At 40.5% G+C, this 20106-nt stretch overlaps 1 protein-coding gene across 1 annotated transcript in view; it reads left to right on the top strand.

The window, feature by feature from the left end:
- Window positions 1–12605: 12605 nt before the first annotated feature.
- HSDL2 (hydroxysteroid dehydrogenase like 2) overlaps window positions 12606–20106 on the top strand; it is a 57919-nt gene continuing 50418 nt past the window's right edge. The window contains exon 1 of the mRNA XM_069575421.1: window positions 12606–12881. Within this exon, the coding sequence (XP_069431522.1) occupies window positions 12865–12881 (17 nt within the window). The 5' untranslated portion in view covers window positions 12606–12864. The remainder of the gene's footprint in view (window positions 12882–20106) is intronic.

Below are 20106 nucleotides of genomic sequence, written 5' to 3'. Positions count from 1 at the left end.
AGACAATCTTGATGAATAACAACGTAATAGGACTTGCCTCTCCAAGTATTAAAATTTATTAAGTCAAATAATCAAGAACATGTAGCATTGCCACAGAGATAGATAAATTATTTAATGGAACAGATGTGGATATAAATGAAAACTTGATGTAGGACACAGAAGACATTTAGATCAATTAGGGGGAAAAAGTAGAAGTTGATGTCTGCTGCTGCTGCTGCTGCTAAGTCGCTTCAGTCGTGTCCGACTGTGCGACCCCATAGACGCAGCCCACCAGGCTCCCCCATCCCTGGGATTCTACCTCATTCCAAATATAGATAACAACCACCTCAAGGTTGCTCCAGGTGACTCAGAAAGGAAAGGCAAAGTTTTTAAGCTTTTAGAATAACATTTAGGAGGCTGTCTTTATGATTTCAGAACAGAAGATGAATTCTTAACATAATTTCAATTTAAAGACATCCATACTTGAGTACTTCTCTATGTACATAGTGTGAAGTCGCTCAGTGGTGTCCGACTCTTTGCGACCTTGTGGACTGTAGCCTGCCAGGCTCCTCTGTCCACGGGATTCTCCAGGCAAGAATACTGGAGTGGGTTGCCATTTCCTTCTCCAGGGGATCTTCCCAACCCAGGGATCGAACCCGGGTCTCTTGCTTTGCAGGCAGACGCTTTATCCTCTGAGCCAGGGAAGACATATGAAGGACTCTTCATAGCACCACTGCTATTCTATACTATTATTAGTCCATATAATAAACATGCAAATAACCCAAATGTCCATCAAGAGAGATGGGCAAATAAATTGTGGCATAGTCACACAGTGGAATACTATACAACCATGAAAATGAATAAAACACACAAAGTAATGATATGGATAAGTCAAACCAAAATACTGAATGAAAAGTAAAATCAGAAAAAAAACTATATACTAAGATACTATTTCTGTAAAGTTGAAAAGGAACCGCCACTATGCAAAGCTGACCAATGTATTATGAACACACACACAAACATACGCACAATTTTATAAAAGATGACAAAGAAGAAGTAAACACAAAACTCAGAGGTGACTTTTAGAGAGGAAGCAGAGAGGTGGAAATCAGAGAGGCACATGACTCACGATTTCTAGTTCTTTAGCTGGGTGATGGTTTCACAGATGTTTATTATTATCTCATAATTTACATATATATCATACATATTTTGGATGTATCAAATGTTACACATGCACAAAATCCAGCCTATTTCTGTCAGCACGGCTATAGGTCCCAAACCTCATCCATTAGGGTAGCGTTTCTCAGCCTCAGCACATTTTGAACGGGATAATTCTCAGGGAGATGGGATGTACTGTGTATTGTAGAACACTTAGTGGCATCCATGGACTCCATTCACTAGATACCAGTACCATCCCTCACATACATGTGACAACAGAATGTTTCCAGACATTCATTCACAAATATTCTCTGGGGTGTAAATTCCATTAAGAATCATTGCCTTAGACATTTCCCTTAGTTTCTTCTAAATTCATTCAGTCGTTTGAAATAGTTTTGTTTTTTTTTTAATTTATGTAGCATTATAAGATTTAAAATTTTTTAAATAAACTTTATTTTTTAGAACTGGAAAAATGATAGCTTTGAGTGTATGGACCTTTGCCAGCAAAGTAATGTGTCTGCTTTTCAATAGAGTCTAAATTTGTCATAGCTTTTTTCTCAAGGAGCGAGCATCTTTTAATTTCATAGCTTCAGTCACCATCTGCAGTGATTTTAGAGCCCAAGAAAAAAAGTGTCTGTCACTGTTTCCATTGTTTTCCCATCTATTTGCCATGAAATGATGGGACCAGATGCCATGATCTTAGTTTTTTGAATGTTGAGTTTTAAGCCAGCTTTTTCACTCTCCTCTTTCACCCACATCAAGAGGCTCTTTAGTTCCTCTTCTCTTTGTGCCATAAGGGTGGGGTCATTTGCATATCTGAGTTTATTGATATTTCTTCTGGCAATCTTGATTCCAGCTTGTGTTTCATCTGGCCTGGCATTTCACATGATGTACTCTTCATATCAGTTGAATAAGCAGGGTGACAATATACAGGCTTGATGTACTTTCTCTATTTGGAACCAGTCCGTTGTCCCATGTCCATTTCTAGCTGTGACTTCTTGACCTGCATATAGATTTCTCAGGAGGTAGGTAAAGTGTTCTGGTATTCCCACCTCTTTAAGAATTTTCCAGTTTGTTGTAATCCACACAGTCAAAGGCTTTGGCATAGTCAATGAAGCAGAAGTAGATGTTTTTCTGAAATTTTCATACTTTTTCTATGATCCAGTGGATGTTGGCAATTTGATCTCTGGTTCCTCTGCTTGTACATCTGGAAGTTCTCAGTACACATACTGTTGAAGCACTAGTCCTTATTTCTTCAAATTTCAGGTAGCTGCTAGACCTTTAGGTCTATCCCAGTTATTTTCTTAAAAATGGCTCTGAGTTGTTTCTTAGAAGAAACGCTTGTTAAATATCACTTCCTTCCTTAATTTGGATACAAATTGGAAGGTATTCTTCATAGTTTGTGGTAGGGTTATGTCAGTTTCCTAGTTTATTATACTAGAAATTTTCTCTGATTCAGGTTCATTTTCTTTTCATTTTCCTGGACTTCCATTTTCCCTGCAAATTAATGTGATAACTAATGACTTTCATTACAATATTCCCACTCTTTGTGGCAGCTTTCTGTACTGTCTTTCACCAGTCCTTATCATGATTCTCCCTTAACTTATCTATGCCTAACCAGTTAACTAATGTGAGATTCACCCTAGTCATTTCAAAGATGGAACATAGAGGAATATCTGTGAGTAGAGTAGCAGAAGGAAAGGGACAACTCCTTTTTTTCACCCGTCTTTTCCAGTTAACCTGTTGCCTGTAATTCTTCCCATCTGAACTGAAGTTGACTTACTATAATGAGTTGACTTGCCTTTACTGCCTTGGTATTCCATTTGTCCACAGATGTATGAGGTCAGTACATATTATAGATGCCTATTGGACCTCCCTGGTGGCCCAATGTTTAAGAATCCACCTTCCAATGCAGGAGATGCAGTTTTGATCCCTTACCAGCTGATCAGGAACTAAGATCCCACATGTCACAGGGCAACTCAGCCCATGCACCACGACTGGAGAGGCTGTGTTTTACAAGAAGCCCCTGCGTGCTGCAACTAGAGCAAGCCCATGAGCCTTAGTGAAGAGCCCGCACGTTGCAGTAAAGACCCAGCACAGTGAAAATTACAAAAACAAAGATGTCTGTAATATTGTAAGTGTTCTTATATGAGACAAAATAGTCCCTTCTTAGCAACTGAGACCATATCTTTAATAGGAAATACTTTTATTTTTCACTAGAATAAACCTTCATTCTGGTCAAGTCAAACCTTCCCCTAAAATTTTTGATACAACTGTTTAACAAGGAGCCATATCTGGCTATTGATTGGTTAAAGAATATATATATTTTTTCTTTGTTCTTATTTGCTCTTGGCTGAAATAGTCTTGTGCAAAAATCTCGTCATAGTTTACGAGGTTGGTGGAATGAGTCTTGCAATGCCAGACAACTGGAAAGAACTATTGCTGTCCCTCCCCAGTGTAGTTCTAGAAGATGTTTACTTCATGTGATCCTGCAGGGCATCAGGCAAACATTCAGCCTTGAGCAGGCAAACAAGCAAAAGGTCAGTAGCAGAAAAACGAAAGAACAGTCTGGAGGACTTCGCTATGAGAATGTTATTTATGTAACTGGAAAAGCAAGTCTTCCCACCTCCACACCCCGCTCTTGGAGGTGGAGGACTGGTTGTATTAGAGGATAATGTCTTCATATAGCCTCTCTTCTCCGGCAGCAGTGGGAGTAGGAGAGCTTAATCAAAAATTTAATTTCATAGAGTGTAGTGGGAGGATGGCACCTCTGAGAATTTAATTTGGCATAGCAGAAAGACATGGGGGAATTCCAAAGTCTGGTCTTTGTGTAGCAAAGTAATGGCCAGCAAGAGATAGATGGCTCAATTATGGGCCTGATCCTTAAGCTAACTTAAAATGTCCGTACTTTCCCAATGGTAGGCACAGTTTGAAAGTTAGAAGATAAAAAAATAACTGACATTGTTCCTCAGTATAAAATGATAAAATGCTATCTTTATAGTGAGCAGGGTTGAAGCTATGTTGATTACAGAAGAATCAAATGTTTCTTTTTCTCAGCTTGGAAAGATTACATGTACTCACAGTAGACTACTGTATCTCAGAAGGAATGCCTGAGTTTGGGAGAGGTGGGTGTGTTTGACATAGTAGTCGCTTACTGGATACCAGAAAAAATTAGGTGAGACTGTCTCCAAGGGAAGTGGACTTGGAATACCTACAACCATCATGGATCTCTTGCTAAAGTCATATTCTAAATACAATGAATAGGGGACTTCCCTGGTTGTCCAGTGGCTAAGACGCCACACCCCTAGTGCAGGGGACCAGGTTGGATCCCTGGTCAGAGAACTATATCTGCATGCCACAACAAAGATCAAAGATCACTAGTGCTGCAACTAAGGCCTAGTACAGCCAACTAAAGAGATAAATATTAACAAAAATAAATAAAATGAATAATTCACTCTTGGGAAAGTATTTAGCTAGGGAAGGGAGGATGGATCTTAGCATGAGACCAACTCCTGTGAGCAGGGCTTGGGAGTTCCTGAAAAGTGGTGGAAATATTAAAGACAATTTTAAAGAAGGAAATTTGAACAAAACTAATGCTCTCAGGGAAAAATGCAGATATGAAACCAAGGAACAAGGCTAGGGATCTTGTTGGTTCCAGAGGGAACTCCCTTCAGTTGTTTATAGTCTTTTGATACTTTGCCTTGAGACAAAGTATCATTTAAGAGTTAGGTCCAGATACATTAAACAGAAAACAAAAAATAATAGTGCCCTAGATAAAAATTTATTTATTGTGCAAAAGAAGTAATGGTTTCAGGGCTGTAATGGCATTCCATGTTTATCAAAGATCCAGTCTCCTTTATGTTCTGTTATGCAAACACACAGCTTCATTCTTAATATCATAAGATGTCTGGAAGCCCTTTAAAGAAGTTTTCCCAGAAGTCCTTCCCAATATCTTCCGCTTACCTCATTAGCCTTAATTTGGTCACATGGCCACCCCTAGTCAAGGGAGGCTTGAGAGATGCAATGTTTATACTGGGCATACTGCCACCTCTAATAATAGAGGTATACCATTGATAAGAAGTGGAGAATGTGTAATGAGTAGGCAAATAAGTCTGACAGCAGTTTCATACAGAGAGAGAGAGGGAGATGGGTTTCCCTGGTGGCTCAGATGGTAAAGAATCTGCCTGCAATGCAGGAGACCAAGATTCGATCCCTGGGTTGGGATGATCCCCTGGAGGAGAGAATGTCTACCCACTCCAGTATTCTTACCTGGAGAATTCCATGGACAGAGGAGCCTGGCGGGCTACAGTCCATGGAGTTGCAAAGAGTTGGACCCAACTGAAGTGACTTAGCACACACAGCACACAAAAAGATGGTAGTTCCCTCATGTAAGCCTCAGCTGTTTGGTAAAGAGCTGTGTGGGAATTGAGTAGTAAACAAACCAACAGAGTGAATAACGGACTATGGCCTGATCCACACACCCACTCCACTGCTTGTACTCAGGCAAGGAAGCAGTTGTCTACTGAGGGAACTGTCTCCAAGAATTGTAAGAGCTGGCTAGCTGCAAAGTGAGGAAAACCCACACTGTGCCTTTGAGCAGGGGGAGTGTCAGAAAGCTAGGTGAAGACCTAGGTGGGTTCTCAGACAACTGCCCCCTGTCTCCCTTTCCTGTATATTATAGGAGAAAGTTCAACTTTGAAGGAGCTATGGAAAGGGGAAGGCTAGTTCCTCTCGTGGTTTCAAGACCAACGCAGCTGTTCCAAGCATCATGTCCAGAAATTAAATTAGAAGAAGAAAGGTGATATATTCGGTGGTCTCTCTCTTAAAAGTCAGAAAACCTTCTCCAGCAGACCTCACATTTGCCAGAACTAGAAAACGTATCCACTGCTAAACAAGACATTGAATAAATGGCTTTTATTGCAATACTGTTTATAAAAAATAAAAACTATTGAAATACCATCACAAGAGGTAAAATTAATTTGGAGTACATTCATATAAAAGAAAACCATGAACCTAAGATACTCTGGGACCTGGGATCAGGGACCCTTTACTGGAGTGCCTGCGCCTGGACAAAAGGAGCTCATGGAGCAACAGAATACAAGAAACTATACAGGACTAAAAACAGTTGAATGCATGGCAGTCAGGGTGATTATGAACAATGATACAAAAAGGCCACAAACCAACGGCCACTCCTGAGGTGCCTGGAGCAAAAGCAGGGTACTGAGCGTGATCTGTGCACACAGCACCACCACAAGGGTGGCAGACCACCTAAGCCACCCCTTCTGCCAGACCCATGGAACTGCCCCTACCCTCACTCCATTTAAGGAGAGCAAGCAAGGGCAGCTGTAACTTGTTTTCTCTCCCTAGTGCTGCAGTACAAGTCCCGGGAAAGCCTTGCCTGAATTTCTCCTCCAGCCTCTTATAAATTTCTGTTGATTAAAGAGTTCAAGGACCCGGGTGGATAACACATCTAATTTTTTAAATTTAAGGTGAACTTTTAGGTGTAAATTTGAAGAGATGTTTTGATACACTAAGGAAAACAAAAACAGGTTCCAAAACGAGAGTATATATAATATCCCTTTTGGGCTTCCTTGGTGGCTCAGATGGTAAAGATTTCACCTGCAATGCTGGAAACTTGAGTTCGATCCCTGGGTTGGGAAAATCCCCTGGAGAAGGGAATGGCTACCCACTCTAGTATTCTTGCCTGGAGAATTCCACGGACAGAGGAGCCTGGCGGCCTACAGTCCATGGGGCCGAAAAGAGTTGGACATGACTAAGTGAATAACACTAACAATCTCCCCTTTGCTTTTTATTGTTCAGTCACCCAGTTGTGTCCGACTCTTTGCGACCGCATGGCCTGTAGCACACCAGGCTTCCCTGTCCATTACCAATTCCCGGAGTTTACTCAAACTCATATCTGTTGAGTTGGTGATGCCATCCAACCGTCTCATCCTCTGTCACTCTCCTCTCCTCTTGCCCTCCATCTCCCAGCACCAGGGTCTTTTCCAATGAGGCAGCTCTTTGCATCAGGTGGCCAAAGTATTGGAGCTTCAGCTTCAGCATCAGTCCTTCCAATGAGTATTCAGGGTTGATTTCCTTGCAGTCCAATGGACTCTTAAGTGTCTTCTCCAGCACCACAGTTTGAAAACATCAATTTTCAGTGCTCAGCCTTCTTTATGGTGCAACTCTCACATCTGTACATGACTACTGCAAAAACCATAGCTTTGACTATATGGACCTTTGTTGGCCAAGTGATGTCTCTGCTTTTTAATATGCTGTCTAGGTTTGTCATAGCTTCCTTTCAAAGAGCAGGGATCTTTTAATTTCATGGCTGCAGTCATCATCTGCAGTGATTTTGGAGCCCAAGAAAGAAGAGTCTGTCACTGCTTCCATTGTTTCCCCATATATCTTCCACGAAGTGATAGGACCAGATGCCATGATCTTAGTTTTTTAAATGTTGACTTTTAAGCCAGTCTTTTCACTCTCCTCTTTTCACCTACACATCAAGAGGCTCTTTGGTTCCTCTTCTATATCTGCCATAAGGGTGGTATCATCTCCATGTCTGAAGTTACTGATACTTCTCCTGGCAGTCTTCTAGCTTGTGCTTCATCCAGCCCGGAATGTAATACAATGTACTCTGCATATCAATTAAATAAGCAGGGTGACAATATACAGCCTCGATGTACTCCTTTCCCAATTTTGAATCACTCTATTCTATGTCTGGTTCTAACTGTTGCTACTTGACTTGCATACAGGTTTCTCAGGAGGCAGGAAAGGTGTTCTGGTATTCCCATTTCTTTAAGAATTTTCCACAGTTTGTTGTGATCCACCCTTTTGCTTTAAATGCAATCAAAATCTATATTAAAATTTCAAAGGATACATGCCAAACTATTAACAATGATTATCTCTCAAGGGTGATATTACAGAGAAAGTTTCACTTTTGTTAGATTGTTGGAATAATATACTATGAGAAAAATATAGACATTATAATACAGCAAAGAGGTTACTATCCTATTGTTGCTGCTTAAATGAGTGGCAATAAGTCACTGAGCAACAAAAGGTGTAGCGAGGGGTCCTACTGGGAAGATTTGGTCCATTGTCAGAAACAACTGTTATATACTCAAAACCCCCCAAGGATTTCTCCATTTCACCTTCTAAAGTAGGGTGTGCTATCTTGTGGGTGAAAGAAATGAAAGTTTCAAGTGATCCCTGACTCTTCAAATGCCCTTGAAAGCACCTGCTGTTAGTCACATGGGATTGTTGGCTTCTGCTGCTGCTGCTAAGTCTCTTCAGTCGTGTCCGACTCTGTGCGACCCCATAGACGGTAGCCCACCAGGCTCCCCTGGCCCTGGGATTCTCCAGGCAAGAACACTGGAGTGGGGTGCCATTCCCTTCTCCAGTGCATGAAAGTGAAAAGTGAAAGTGAAGTTGCTCAGTGGTGTCCGACTCCTAGGGACCCCATGGACTGCAGCCCATGAGGCTCCTCCGTCCATGGGATTTTCCAGGCAAGAGTACTAGAGTGGGTTGCCATTGCCTTCTCCATTGTTGGCTTCTAACCATTAATTAATAATTTTACATTTGACTGAAGGAACCTAAAATATCTTAAAAGGCAAGTTGAAAAATTACAATGGCAAATTACAGCACACTAAAGCAGTGTTTTCCAGATGGTAGGTTATGATCCATGAATGAGTCATTGAAATAATGTTGTAGGTTACAATCAACTTATAAAAAAAAAAAAAACCAGGGTAGTATACAATGGATTTAAATAGGAAAGTTTACTAGGTCTGGATGAAAAATTTATTTATGTGGGTTGTGGTCAACAAACGAGTGCATTACACACTTTAAAAATATATATTATTATACAAGGTCAGGGTTAGAAGAGTCCTTATTTGATAATTTAAGATTAAACTTGTTTTTAACATCATGTGTGTGTGCTCAGTCATGTCTGATTCTTTGGGACCCAAAGGACTGTAGCCCACCAGGCTTCTCTGTCCATGGCATTTTCCAGGCAAGAATACTGGAGTGGGTTGCCATTTCCTACTCCAGGGGATCTTCCCCAACCAGGGGTCCAACCTGAGTCTCTTGAATCTCCTGCATTGGCATGAGGTTTCTTTATCACTGTGCCACCTGGAATGCCCCTTTTAACATCATATCCTTTGATATTTCAATTTAAGTTCATTTTCAATCTCCTATGTATTTGAAAACCACTAACACTGAAGAATTAAACTTGATGGACTTTAGAAGTCAAACAACCAAAGACACAGTTGCTTATTCTGTGATAACTGAAAAAATAGTAATACAGATTAGACCATCACATCCTGTTTTACTGATACAAAGCATTATTTTAAGGAACTTAAAATTTATGCGTCCTCTTATTTCCCCTTTATAAGGAACCTATAAAGAAATTTGTTATTTTTGCCTTAATCCAAATCAGATTATAACATATATCACAACATTGTTAACAAATTAACGTTTTGCAGTATTATATAATTGAGAATTTTAAAATACCAGTGCCATCTAGTGGTTAGTCTCAACACGTTTCCTTTCTCTTGGGTATATACCCAAAAATGGAATTGCCCTTCTGTGTGTAGACATCCAGTGGCTGGTAACTATGCTTTAACTTTTGGAGGAACTGCAAAACTATTTTCCAAAGTGGCTGTGCTATTTTACATTTCCACCAGCAATGTTTGAGGGTGTCAACTACTTTACATCTTGGCCAACACAGTATTTTCTTTTTATTTTTTAAATTTTAAAATCTTTAATTCTTACATGCGTTCCCAAACATGAACCCCCCCTCCCACCTCCCTCCCCATAACATCTCTCTGGGTCATCCCCATGCACCAGCCCCAAGCATGCTGTATCCTGCGTCAGACATAGACTGGCGATTTAATTCTTACATGAATTCTTTTTAACGGCTGAGTAATACTCCATTGTGTATATGTACCACAGCTTTCTTATCCATTCATCTGCTGATGGACATCTTGGTTGTTTCCATGTCCTGGCTATTATAAACAGTGCTGCGATGAACATTGGGGTACATGTGTCTCTTTCAATTCTGGTTTCCTCGGTGTGTATGCCCAGCAGTGGGATTGCTGGGTCATAAGGTAGTTCTATTTGCAATTTTTTAAGGAATCTCCACACTGTTTTCCATAGTGGTTGCACTAGTTTGCATTCCCACCAACAGTGTAGGAGGGTTCCTTTTTCTCCACACCCTCTCCAGCATTTATTGCTTGCAGATTTTTGGATCGCAGACATTCTGACTGGTGTGAAGTGGTACCTCATTGTGGTTTTGATTTGCATTTCTCTAATAATGAGCCAACACAGTATTTTCCAACTTTTTTTTTTTTTTTTTTTTGGCTGCACCAGGTGGCATGCAGGATCTTAGTGCCCTCACCAGGGTTGGAACCCATGCCTCCTTCAGTGAAAGTGAGGAATGTTAACCACAGAACTGCCAGGAAAGTTGCTCCATCTTTTCTATTACAGATATCCTAGTGGGTGTATAGTGAAATCTCACTGTGGTTTTGATTTGAGTTTCCCTAATAAATAATGCTGTTGGGCCTCCTTTCATGTGCTTGCTGGTTGTTCACATGTCTTCTTTGGAGAAATGTCTATTGAGGTCCTTTGCTCATGTTTAAATTGGAGGTTGCTCATCTTTTCATTGCTGGAGTTTTAAGAGCTCTTTATAGATTCTGGATACCTTATCAGTTGTATGATTTGCAAATATTTTCTCTCACCCTGTAGGTTGTGTTCATGTTCTTGAGTGAATGGAGAGTATTTTTTTCTAACAGTTTCTATCATCACTCTTTTCAGAACACCTAATATTTCAACACAGGCTTCCCTGGTGGCTCAGTGTTAAAGAATCTGCCTGCCACTGCAGGTGACAGGGGTTTGATCCCTGGGTCGGGAAGACTGCCTGGAGAAGGAAATGGCAACACACTCCAGTATTCTCGCATGGAAAACCTATGGACAGAGGAGCCTGATGGGCTGTAGTCCATGGGTTTGCAAACAGTTGGTCAGCCTAAAGAACACATTGGTTACTCCTTATTCCTCTTACATAGGGAGAGACCTTGCCTTTGTTTGGTCCACCTATATCTCCATTGACTAGCACCCACAGTTGCTAATACTTCTTGAGTAAGTAAATTCTCTGGAGTCTCTAAGGACCATATCATAGATGGAAAATTCAAATGCCTATGACACTCAAAAGTGATATAAATGAGTAAATAGAGATATTCACGGCTTCTGATAAAAGGGAGAGTTCAGTTCAGTTCAGTCACTCAGTCATGTCCGACTCTTTGCGACCCCATGAATCACAGCACCCCAGGCCTCCCTGTCCATCACCAACTCCCAGAGTTCACCCGAACTCATGTGCATCGAGTTGGTGAGTCCATATCCTATCTCCAGGTTAGTTTCTTCAGCTAGTCCTCACATAACAACATTATCCTGTTCTACCTCTTCACCCTTTTTCTACCCTGTTCTACTCTTGGGCTGCAAGGAGATCAAACCAGTCAATCCTAAAGGAAATCAGTCCTGAATGTTCACTGGAAGGACTGATGCTGAAGCTGAAGCTCTAATACTTTGGCCACCTGATGGGAAGAACTGACTCCTTGGAAAAGACCCTGATGCTCGGAAAGACTGAAGGCGGGAGGAGAAGGGGAGGACAGAGGATGAGATGGTTGGATGGCATCACCGACTCGATGGACATGAGTTTGAGTAAGCTTCGGGAGTTGGTGATGGACAGGGAAGCCTGGAGTGCTGCAGTCCATGGGCCACAAAGAGTCGGACACGACTGAGCGACTGAACTGAACTGAACCTCTTCAAAACAGAATTTCTTCTCGTCTCCCTAAAAGTATTGTGCTAGTCTCTAGTTCATTAGGGTAGCTGAGTTATGTCCAAGGTATACTACCAAAAGCAATACTAAGTCCCAGAATTCACCTTATTCCAGCACTGAGCCTGGGTGTTTCCTCGCCGAGATATTGACAAAGAGTAGAACAATCAGAGTTAACTCTGAGTTCTTCGGCAAGACTGACTACTGCAGAGCTCTGATTCAGAAGCTACTCCTCACTACAGGGCTGTCTAGCTGCAGTCCGGCTGGCTTTAGTCCAGATTCAGTGGGAGAGTCGAAATGCGCCGCTGGCCGGCTTCTAGGAGAAGTGTTTATCTGCCCAGGAAAAGCGTTCCTAAGACGGGCCTCCGAGGGCGTGGTGCCAGCGTGGACGGCAAGGGGACCAAGAACCAAAGTCCGCTGAGAAGCCGTATCTCAGCCTTCAGGGTCCCTAATGGACATCCCAAATGACCACACCCCACCCCACCCCGGCAAAGGAATTCTGCGTGGCGGCGGGGAAACGTTCATAAGCCGGGAAAAGGCGTACTTGGCGGCTGACGCGCCCAGTACCTCTAGACGCGCAGGCTGGAGACCAATTGTCACCGTAGAGACCCCCGCAGGAGGGGCGGGGCGGAGTTGTTTCTCAGCGCTTGCGCGTAGCAGTGGTTTCCAGAGGGCAGGCTGCGAAGAGAAGGAAACCAGCGCCGCCCGCCAGCGAGGCCCACGGCGTGCGCAGGCGCACTCAGCCACCTCCCGCCTCTTGGAGCGCCCAGCACCTCCCGCAGAGCTCGGGGGCGGGCCCCGGGGGCGGGGTCTGGGGCGGGGCTAAATGCTGGGGGAAAATCAGCTTCTCTGTGGTCGCTCGTTGAGTCCGTTGTCGCCCCTGACTTCGATCTGCCGCAATCATGTTGCCCAACACTGGGTAAGTAGTTTCGCGCCGTGGGGGAGGAAACCGGGCCGGGCGGAGTGGATGGCGTGGGTGGCCCTGACGTGGCGGTGGGAGGATTAATGATACTACTCGGAGCGATCTGGAACGCTGGTTCGCCCTGGATGCAGTGTTCCTCTAACCTGCGGTAACTTGTGAAAAGTAGCGCAGAGGTATGTACTTGGGGGTGGCAGTCGTGTTAAAATCTCATAGATAAAGGATCCGGAGTGAGGTATCCCGCCGCCTCTAGGGCTGGTCCCAACTTTGGGTTTAGAGATACAGCTGCGTGTCCGGCTGGAGGCCGCGAGTTCTGGGTGAAAGGTCACCGGAACTCTTGTGCAATTAATGACTTGCTCAGAACTCTCAATTCTGGAAGGAGAAAATAAGGGGTGTTTAAAAAGGGATTTCAAGGTAGTAACAAACTAAGCTAACCTTAAAGGATGAGTGTCTTTTGGGGAGGCTTTTTTTTTTTTTTTTACTTTGAGATGATACTGAGTTGTGCTAAAATACACATAAGGTTTGCCATCGTCACTATTTTTGAGTGTACAGTTAAGTAGTGTTAAATATGTTTGCACTGTTGTGCAACCAGTTTCCAGAATTTTTTCGACTTGAGAAGCCTTATTTAACCTACCCCCATCATTGGATACCAGATCATTTCTAGTTTTTTGTTACTCCATCTTTGCTGCCATAATTATCCTTGTATTCACCTGTTTTTCACATATTTGAGTGTATCCACATAATAAATTCTTGGCAATGAAGCTGCTGGATCAAAGAGTGTAAGCATTTCAAGTTTGATAGTTAATACCAAAAGCCCTCCGAAGAGGTTGCACACTGAAAAGAATTAATGCGATTTCCTAACCCAACACATTGGTAAACAGCAAAATGTCTGATAATAAAAATACCTGTTTTGATAATAAAAATCTAACTAGAGAAAAAAATGTCATCTCATTATAGTTAAAATCTGCACCAAAGAGTGAGGAAGCAGATCTTTTTATATGTTTAAAGCAGCAGTTCTTGTTGAGGAGTAATTTTGATTCCCATAAGACATTAGGCAATATCTGGGAACACATTTTATTGTCACAATTGAGTGGAGTGCTAACTGGCATCTAATGGGAGGGTCCAGGGATGCTGGCAAACATCTTATAAGGCACGTGGAGCCCCCTACAGTAAAGAATTATCTTGTCTAAAATGTCAGTAGTGTAGATTGAGAAACCCTGGTTTAAAACCATCTGTGTATCTTTTCCTTTGCCTGGCTTACACAGTTAGGCTTTTGATTGATCTCTGAGATCTCTCTACTGAAAAGTAATTTGTTCTATATCATACATGTTAGAAATTTTTTCTCAGTGTTTTTTCATTGCATCTTGAGTTTGACTATCCTATATGTTTATCATGCAGAACCATGTGGTTTTATTGAATCAGTTATCAATGATAATCAAGTTATCTTTTAAGACTTTTGTGTTTTTTGTGACAAAGCTATAAAAAGCCATCTTAAACAAAGATTTTTTTTTTTAATTTGTAAATATTCTTCTGGAATTTTTGTGGGCTTTTTTCCCCCGGACTCAGATTTCAGCATAGGAAGTGAGTTAGGAAACCCACTTCATTTTGGTTCAGATGGCTGGCTGTACAATTGTTCCAGCACCATTGACTGACTAGTTATTTTTTCTTTCTGTCAGAAATTCCACCTCTGAATTCTTGTGTGCATAGGGATCTTTTTTATTCTATTACTTTGGTCTATCTGTTCGTGTACCAGTGCTAAATTATGTTAATTACTCTAATTTTATAGAGTGTTTTAGTATTTCAGAAGGCTTAGTTCCTGCCTCAACTGGATTTTTTTTTTCAGAATTTTCTTTGTTACTGTCAGATGTTTATTTTTCTAAATGAACTTTAACTTGTATAGTGTTTTTCAAAGTGATTGCTTTTTTTCTTTCAATAGTTAAAGATTCATCACATTTACCATGATTTTGAGGTACTAGGGAATTTTGGTAAATTGTAGTGCTAACTCTGCATTGGCAAGTTTTAGTCATCTACCAGTAGTAATGAGGAATTTGGAATCTTTCTGCTTTCTCACCTTCTATACTCTGGTTCTGATGCTTTAGAAATGGAGGTATAGACCAGGTGGTTTTCAGGTTAAGAGGAAAGCGGACTTTGCCCTTGTTTCTGCCAGTGCCTGAGACCTTGAGCATGAAAATGCCCTTCATCCTACTGAGAGTCAATCCAAGTGGACCAAAGGCAAAGGAGTAGAGCCTTTTTTTTTTTTCTTAAATTTATTTTATTAAAGTATAGTTAATTTACAATGTTGTGTTAATTCCTGCTGTATGGCAAAGTGAGTCAATTATACATATATATGTACACACACACTAACATATATGTGTGTGTTAGTTGCTCAGTTGTGTCCGACTCTTTGCAACCCTATGGACTGTAGCCTACCAGGCTCCTCTGTCCATGGAATTCTCCAGGCAACCATTCCTTTCTCCAGGGGATCTTCCCAACCCAGGGATAGAACCCAAGTATCCTGCATTGTAGACAGATTCTTTACTGTTTGAGCCACCAGGGAAACCCACAAACATATATATGTATATATATAAACTGATGGCTTATGGTGAACGATGTTGGATTCGTCATCTCCGAAGAAGAAGAGTTAGCTTTGGGACCAGGGACCAGGCTTGATCACTCAAGAGCTTTTGTGTAGCGGAGTTTTATTAAAGTAAGAAAAGAGACAGAGAAGGCTTCTGACATAGACATCAGAAGGGGTCGGAGAATGCCTCCCCTTGCTAGTGTTAGCAAGGGAGTTATATACTTTTTAAATTAGTTATTACAGTAAATCAAAAGAATGGTACCAAATTTTTACCAGACCCACTCCCACAATTTACATTTTAGGATAATGGATTAGAATGTAACAATAGAAAGATCCTACGAGACCCACTCTCATAATATACATTCTGAAATATCAGGGTTAATCAGAAGGTTTTCAGGAAGGAGAAACTGTCCTCAAGCAGGATCCTTTGTTGTTATATAATCCCTAGTACAAAGTTCGGAGAAGGCAATGGCACCCCACTCCAGTACTCTTGCCTGGAAAATCCCATGGACGGAGGAGCCTGGTGGGCTGCAGTCCATGGGGTCGCTAAGAGTCAGACACAACTAAGGGACTTCACTTTCACTTTTCACTTTCATGCACTGGAGAAGGAAATGGCAACCCACTCCAGTGTTCTTGCCTGGAGAATCCCAGGGACGGGGGAGCCTGGTGGGCTGCAGTCCATGGGGTCGTACAGAGTCAGACATGACTGAAGTGACTTAGCAGCAGCAGCGGTACAAAGTTGAAACTGAGTTGTTTGTTGTGTTATCATCGGTTCTGGGCTAAAAAATTTTTAAAAAAACAAACCATTTTATGTGATTAAGACTAAGAAATGTAGAGAAAAAAAAAAGTTTGTCCTTTCCTCCTCCTCGAGAACCCCAGACCCCTTTTCTCCTCGGGGACCCCCGGACTTCTTATCAACCTGCCTAGGAATTGACTCTCTCAAAACCATAATGGAAAAGGATATGAACATTCTTTTTCATATGCTTGTCCATTATGGTTTATCACAGGATATTGAATACAATTCCCTGTGCTACACAGTAGGACCTTGTTATTTATCTTTCCTATATGTAATAGTTTGTATCTGCTGTGGATAGGGCTTTTTAAAGCAATAATTGGGACATTTTCATCTAAATACTTACATTTAAAAATTATTTTAACACTATGTATACTACCTTTTGTATAAAAAGGAAGGGAAAATTATACACACACACAGGATATGTTTTATATATTTATGTGTGTCTGCATATTTAAAAAAAAGAAATATAATAAGGGTAAGTGGAAATTAAGGAATCTGTAGGCAAAGGATTGAACTTCTTTAAATATACACATTTATAAGGTTTGGACTTTTTTATTGGCCACACAGTGCGGCTTATGTGATCTTAGTTCTCCCAACCAGGGATTGAACCCAGGCTCTTGGCAGTGAAAGCACAGGAGTCCTAAGCACTGGACCACCAGGGAATATCCAGATTTGACTTTTAAATAAAGTACAGGTTTTGTAGTGATAAACTAAAGTGGACTGTCATCATAAACAGAGGACCTTAACTATATGTCAAGCTTTTCACATAAATATACATAGAAAAATAATTCAAATAATTTTAACATAGTAATTTGTATACCTTTAGAGACATCTGCTCTAAGGACAAGAGAGTACAAAGAAATCTTGAACTTTAATTGGTAGATTTATTATTGATAGTCATATTAGTGTAGTAATTTGAATACTGTTGCATCTTACAGTATTAATAAATATTAATAAAATTAATAAATATTAATATGTCACCTCTTGTTGGTCTGATTCTTTAGCAGAAGAACCAGTGATCCTTACCCTCCCCTCTGCCGTGAGTAAGAGTGTCTGGGGTCTTTTTCTCTTCTCTAACCTGTCTTTCCTTGATAGCTCAGTTAGTAAAGAATCCACCTACAACGCAGGTTCAATTCCTGGGTCAGGAAGATCTGCTGGAGAAAGCATAGGCTACCCATTCCAGTATTCTTGGGCTTCCACTGTGGCTCAGCTGATAAAGAATCTACCTGCAGTGCAAGAGACCTGGATTCAATCCCTGGACTGGGAAGATTTCCCTTGGAGAAGGGAAGGGAAAGGCTACCCACTCCAGTATTCTGGCCTGGAGAATTCCATGGACTGTATAGTCCTCAGGGTAGCAAAGAGTTGGACACAACTGAGTGACTTTCACTTTACAACCTGTCTTAACAGAGTTCTTGTCCTTTTTCTGTTAGAAAGCCATGTCTTTGTTAGAATCCCATTCTTGTCACAAAAACTATTAAGACCTGGAATTTGTATTTATCATGTTTAACATAGACAGTTTAAAGGTGTGTATAACTTACCAGTGTCTGAAGTAAATAAAATTTTATCATTCCCACAAACAATACAAGGACCTAAAAAAGTTGAACTTCAGTCATTCCAGTTTTAACTTTTGTTATTGTAACAATTTATTTTAATTCTATTTTAACCTCCAGATGTTATTATTTATTATATCATTTATATTATTGCTAATTAGCAGTATAAAAACTTTTTTTTGCTTTCTGTACTTAATTATCTTTGGCTTTTATTCCTTCCTGTACCTCTGACCTTCCATCTGGAAACTTTTTTTTTTTTTTTCTTTAGTAAATAAGGCAGGAGAAAGAAAGAAAAAATATTCGGCTTGAAATGAAAGAAATAATGCTGTCATTATTTGCAGATGATATGATTATCTAACTGGAAAACCAAAATAATGTATAACTAAATTACTAGATTCAATAAGAGTCTGATACACTGTCAGGATACAAAAGTCAATGAGAAAAATTAGATTTCTGCACACAAACAAAAGGGCTTCCCGGGTGGCGCTAGTGGTAAAGAAGTAAGAGACTCCGGTTCCATCCCTGAGTCAGGAAGATCCCCTGGAGGAGGGTAGGCAACCCACTCCAGGTGTTCTTGCCTGGAGAATCACATGGACAGAGGAGCCTGGTGGGCTGCAGTCCATGGGGTTGCAAAGAGCAGGACACGACTGAAGCAACTTAGCACGCACTCACGCGCACAAGTAAAAAAGTCAGCAAGTACAGTACAATGGCTATAAAAATGAGAATTTCAAAATCCAGAATATGGGTTGTTCTACAGACGTATATTCTTCAGCAAATAAATGACATAAAGAAAATCTAAAATCTGTTATAGATTATAAGAGACTTGTAAGATGTACGGGCATACCTCATTTTATTTGTGCTGTACCTTTATTGCCCTTTGCAGATATTTTGTGTTTTACAAACTGAAAGTTTATGGGAACCTTGCTTTGTCAGATGGTGGTTAGCATTTTTTAGCAATAAAATAGTTTTAAATTAAAATATGTACATTTTTTAGGCATATTTAAAAGACCACAGTGTAAATGTAACTGTTTTATATACTGGGAAACCAACGTTTGTGTGACTCACTTTATTTCAGTATTCACTTTATTGTGGCGGTCTGGAATTGAACCTGCAATCTCTCAAGGTGTATCTGTAACAAATTAATGCAATGTGAAGTCCTTACACCTCCTGATTTAATCAAACCAAGTGTAAAAAGATATTTTTGAGATAATTGTGAAACTTTGCATAAAGATAGGTACTAGTTGATTTTGAGGAATTACTGTTACTTTTCTTAGTTGTGATAATGACATTGTTATATAAAAGTTGGAGGTACATACTGAAGCGTTTGTAAGTGAAATTAAATAACTTCTGAGGTTTGCTTTCTGATAATTATTTTCAAAATTGTGATTGTTGTTGAATTGTTAAATAAACATGGATACTTATCACAGTATTTTCTGTATTTTTGAAAATATTTGAAAATTCTGTAATAATTAAAAAATGGTCTTTAAGTAACTTTGCACTGATTGCGAGGGAAACTAGAGTAATTAAATAGTGGGAAAATCTGATAACACCGTGATTGGATGGTCAGAATATTACCTTTGATTACAGAGGGACATCCTGTGGTTCCAGGTGCGAAACAGAGAGTAATACCATGTTCATGGACTGGAGCACTCAATGTCTTAAAGATGGTGGTTCTTCTCACATTGCTGTGCTGCGTGCTTAGTTGCTCAGTTGTGTCTGACTATTTGTGACCCCATGGACTGTAGCCCTCCAGGCTCCTCTGTCCATTGAATTCTATCAAAACCCCAACTGATTTTGCTTATGCAATTAAATAAGCTAATTTCTAATATGTGGAAAAGCAAAGATCCAAGTATAGCCAAGAAAGCTGTTAAGATAGTGCAATCCATTTAACCGAATTAAATAGAAGAGAGAGCCTAGAGATAGATGTTTATTTCTGGAGACTCAGTCTATGACAAAGCTGGCATTCAAGATCTGTGGGAAAGATAGGCTTTTCAGACTGGAACTGTAGGTTGTCCATATGGGGGAAAATGTAGTTCATCGGTCAGTATATGCCCTGGGGAAACTCTTGTATGTGTGACTGGAAGAAGTGTACAAGATTCTTTTAGCACCATTGTTCATAATAGAAAAAAAAAAACAAAACAAAACTGGAAACCCTCCTCAAGGTCCATAAACAGTAGAATGAATAAATACCTTATAGTATCAGTTCAGTTCAGTTCAGTCACTAAGTCGTGTCTGACTCTTTGCGATCCCATGGATATGCTCATATGCAAAATATTGTATATTAAATAAAGTAAGTGTAAC

This window comes from Ovis canadensis, chromosome 2, assembly GCF_042477335.2.
Source record: "Ovis canadensis isolate MfBH-ARS-UI-01 breed Bighorn chromosome 2, ARS-UI_OviCan_v2, whole genome shotgun sequence".
NCBI classification, from domain to species: Eukaryota; Metazoa; Chordata; class Mammalia; order Artiodactyla; family Bovidae; genus Ovis; species Ovis canadensis.
The sequence above is the reverse complement of the archived record's forward strand: the minus strand, read 5'-3'. Positions and strand labels throughout refer to the sequence as shown.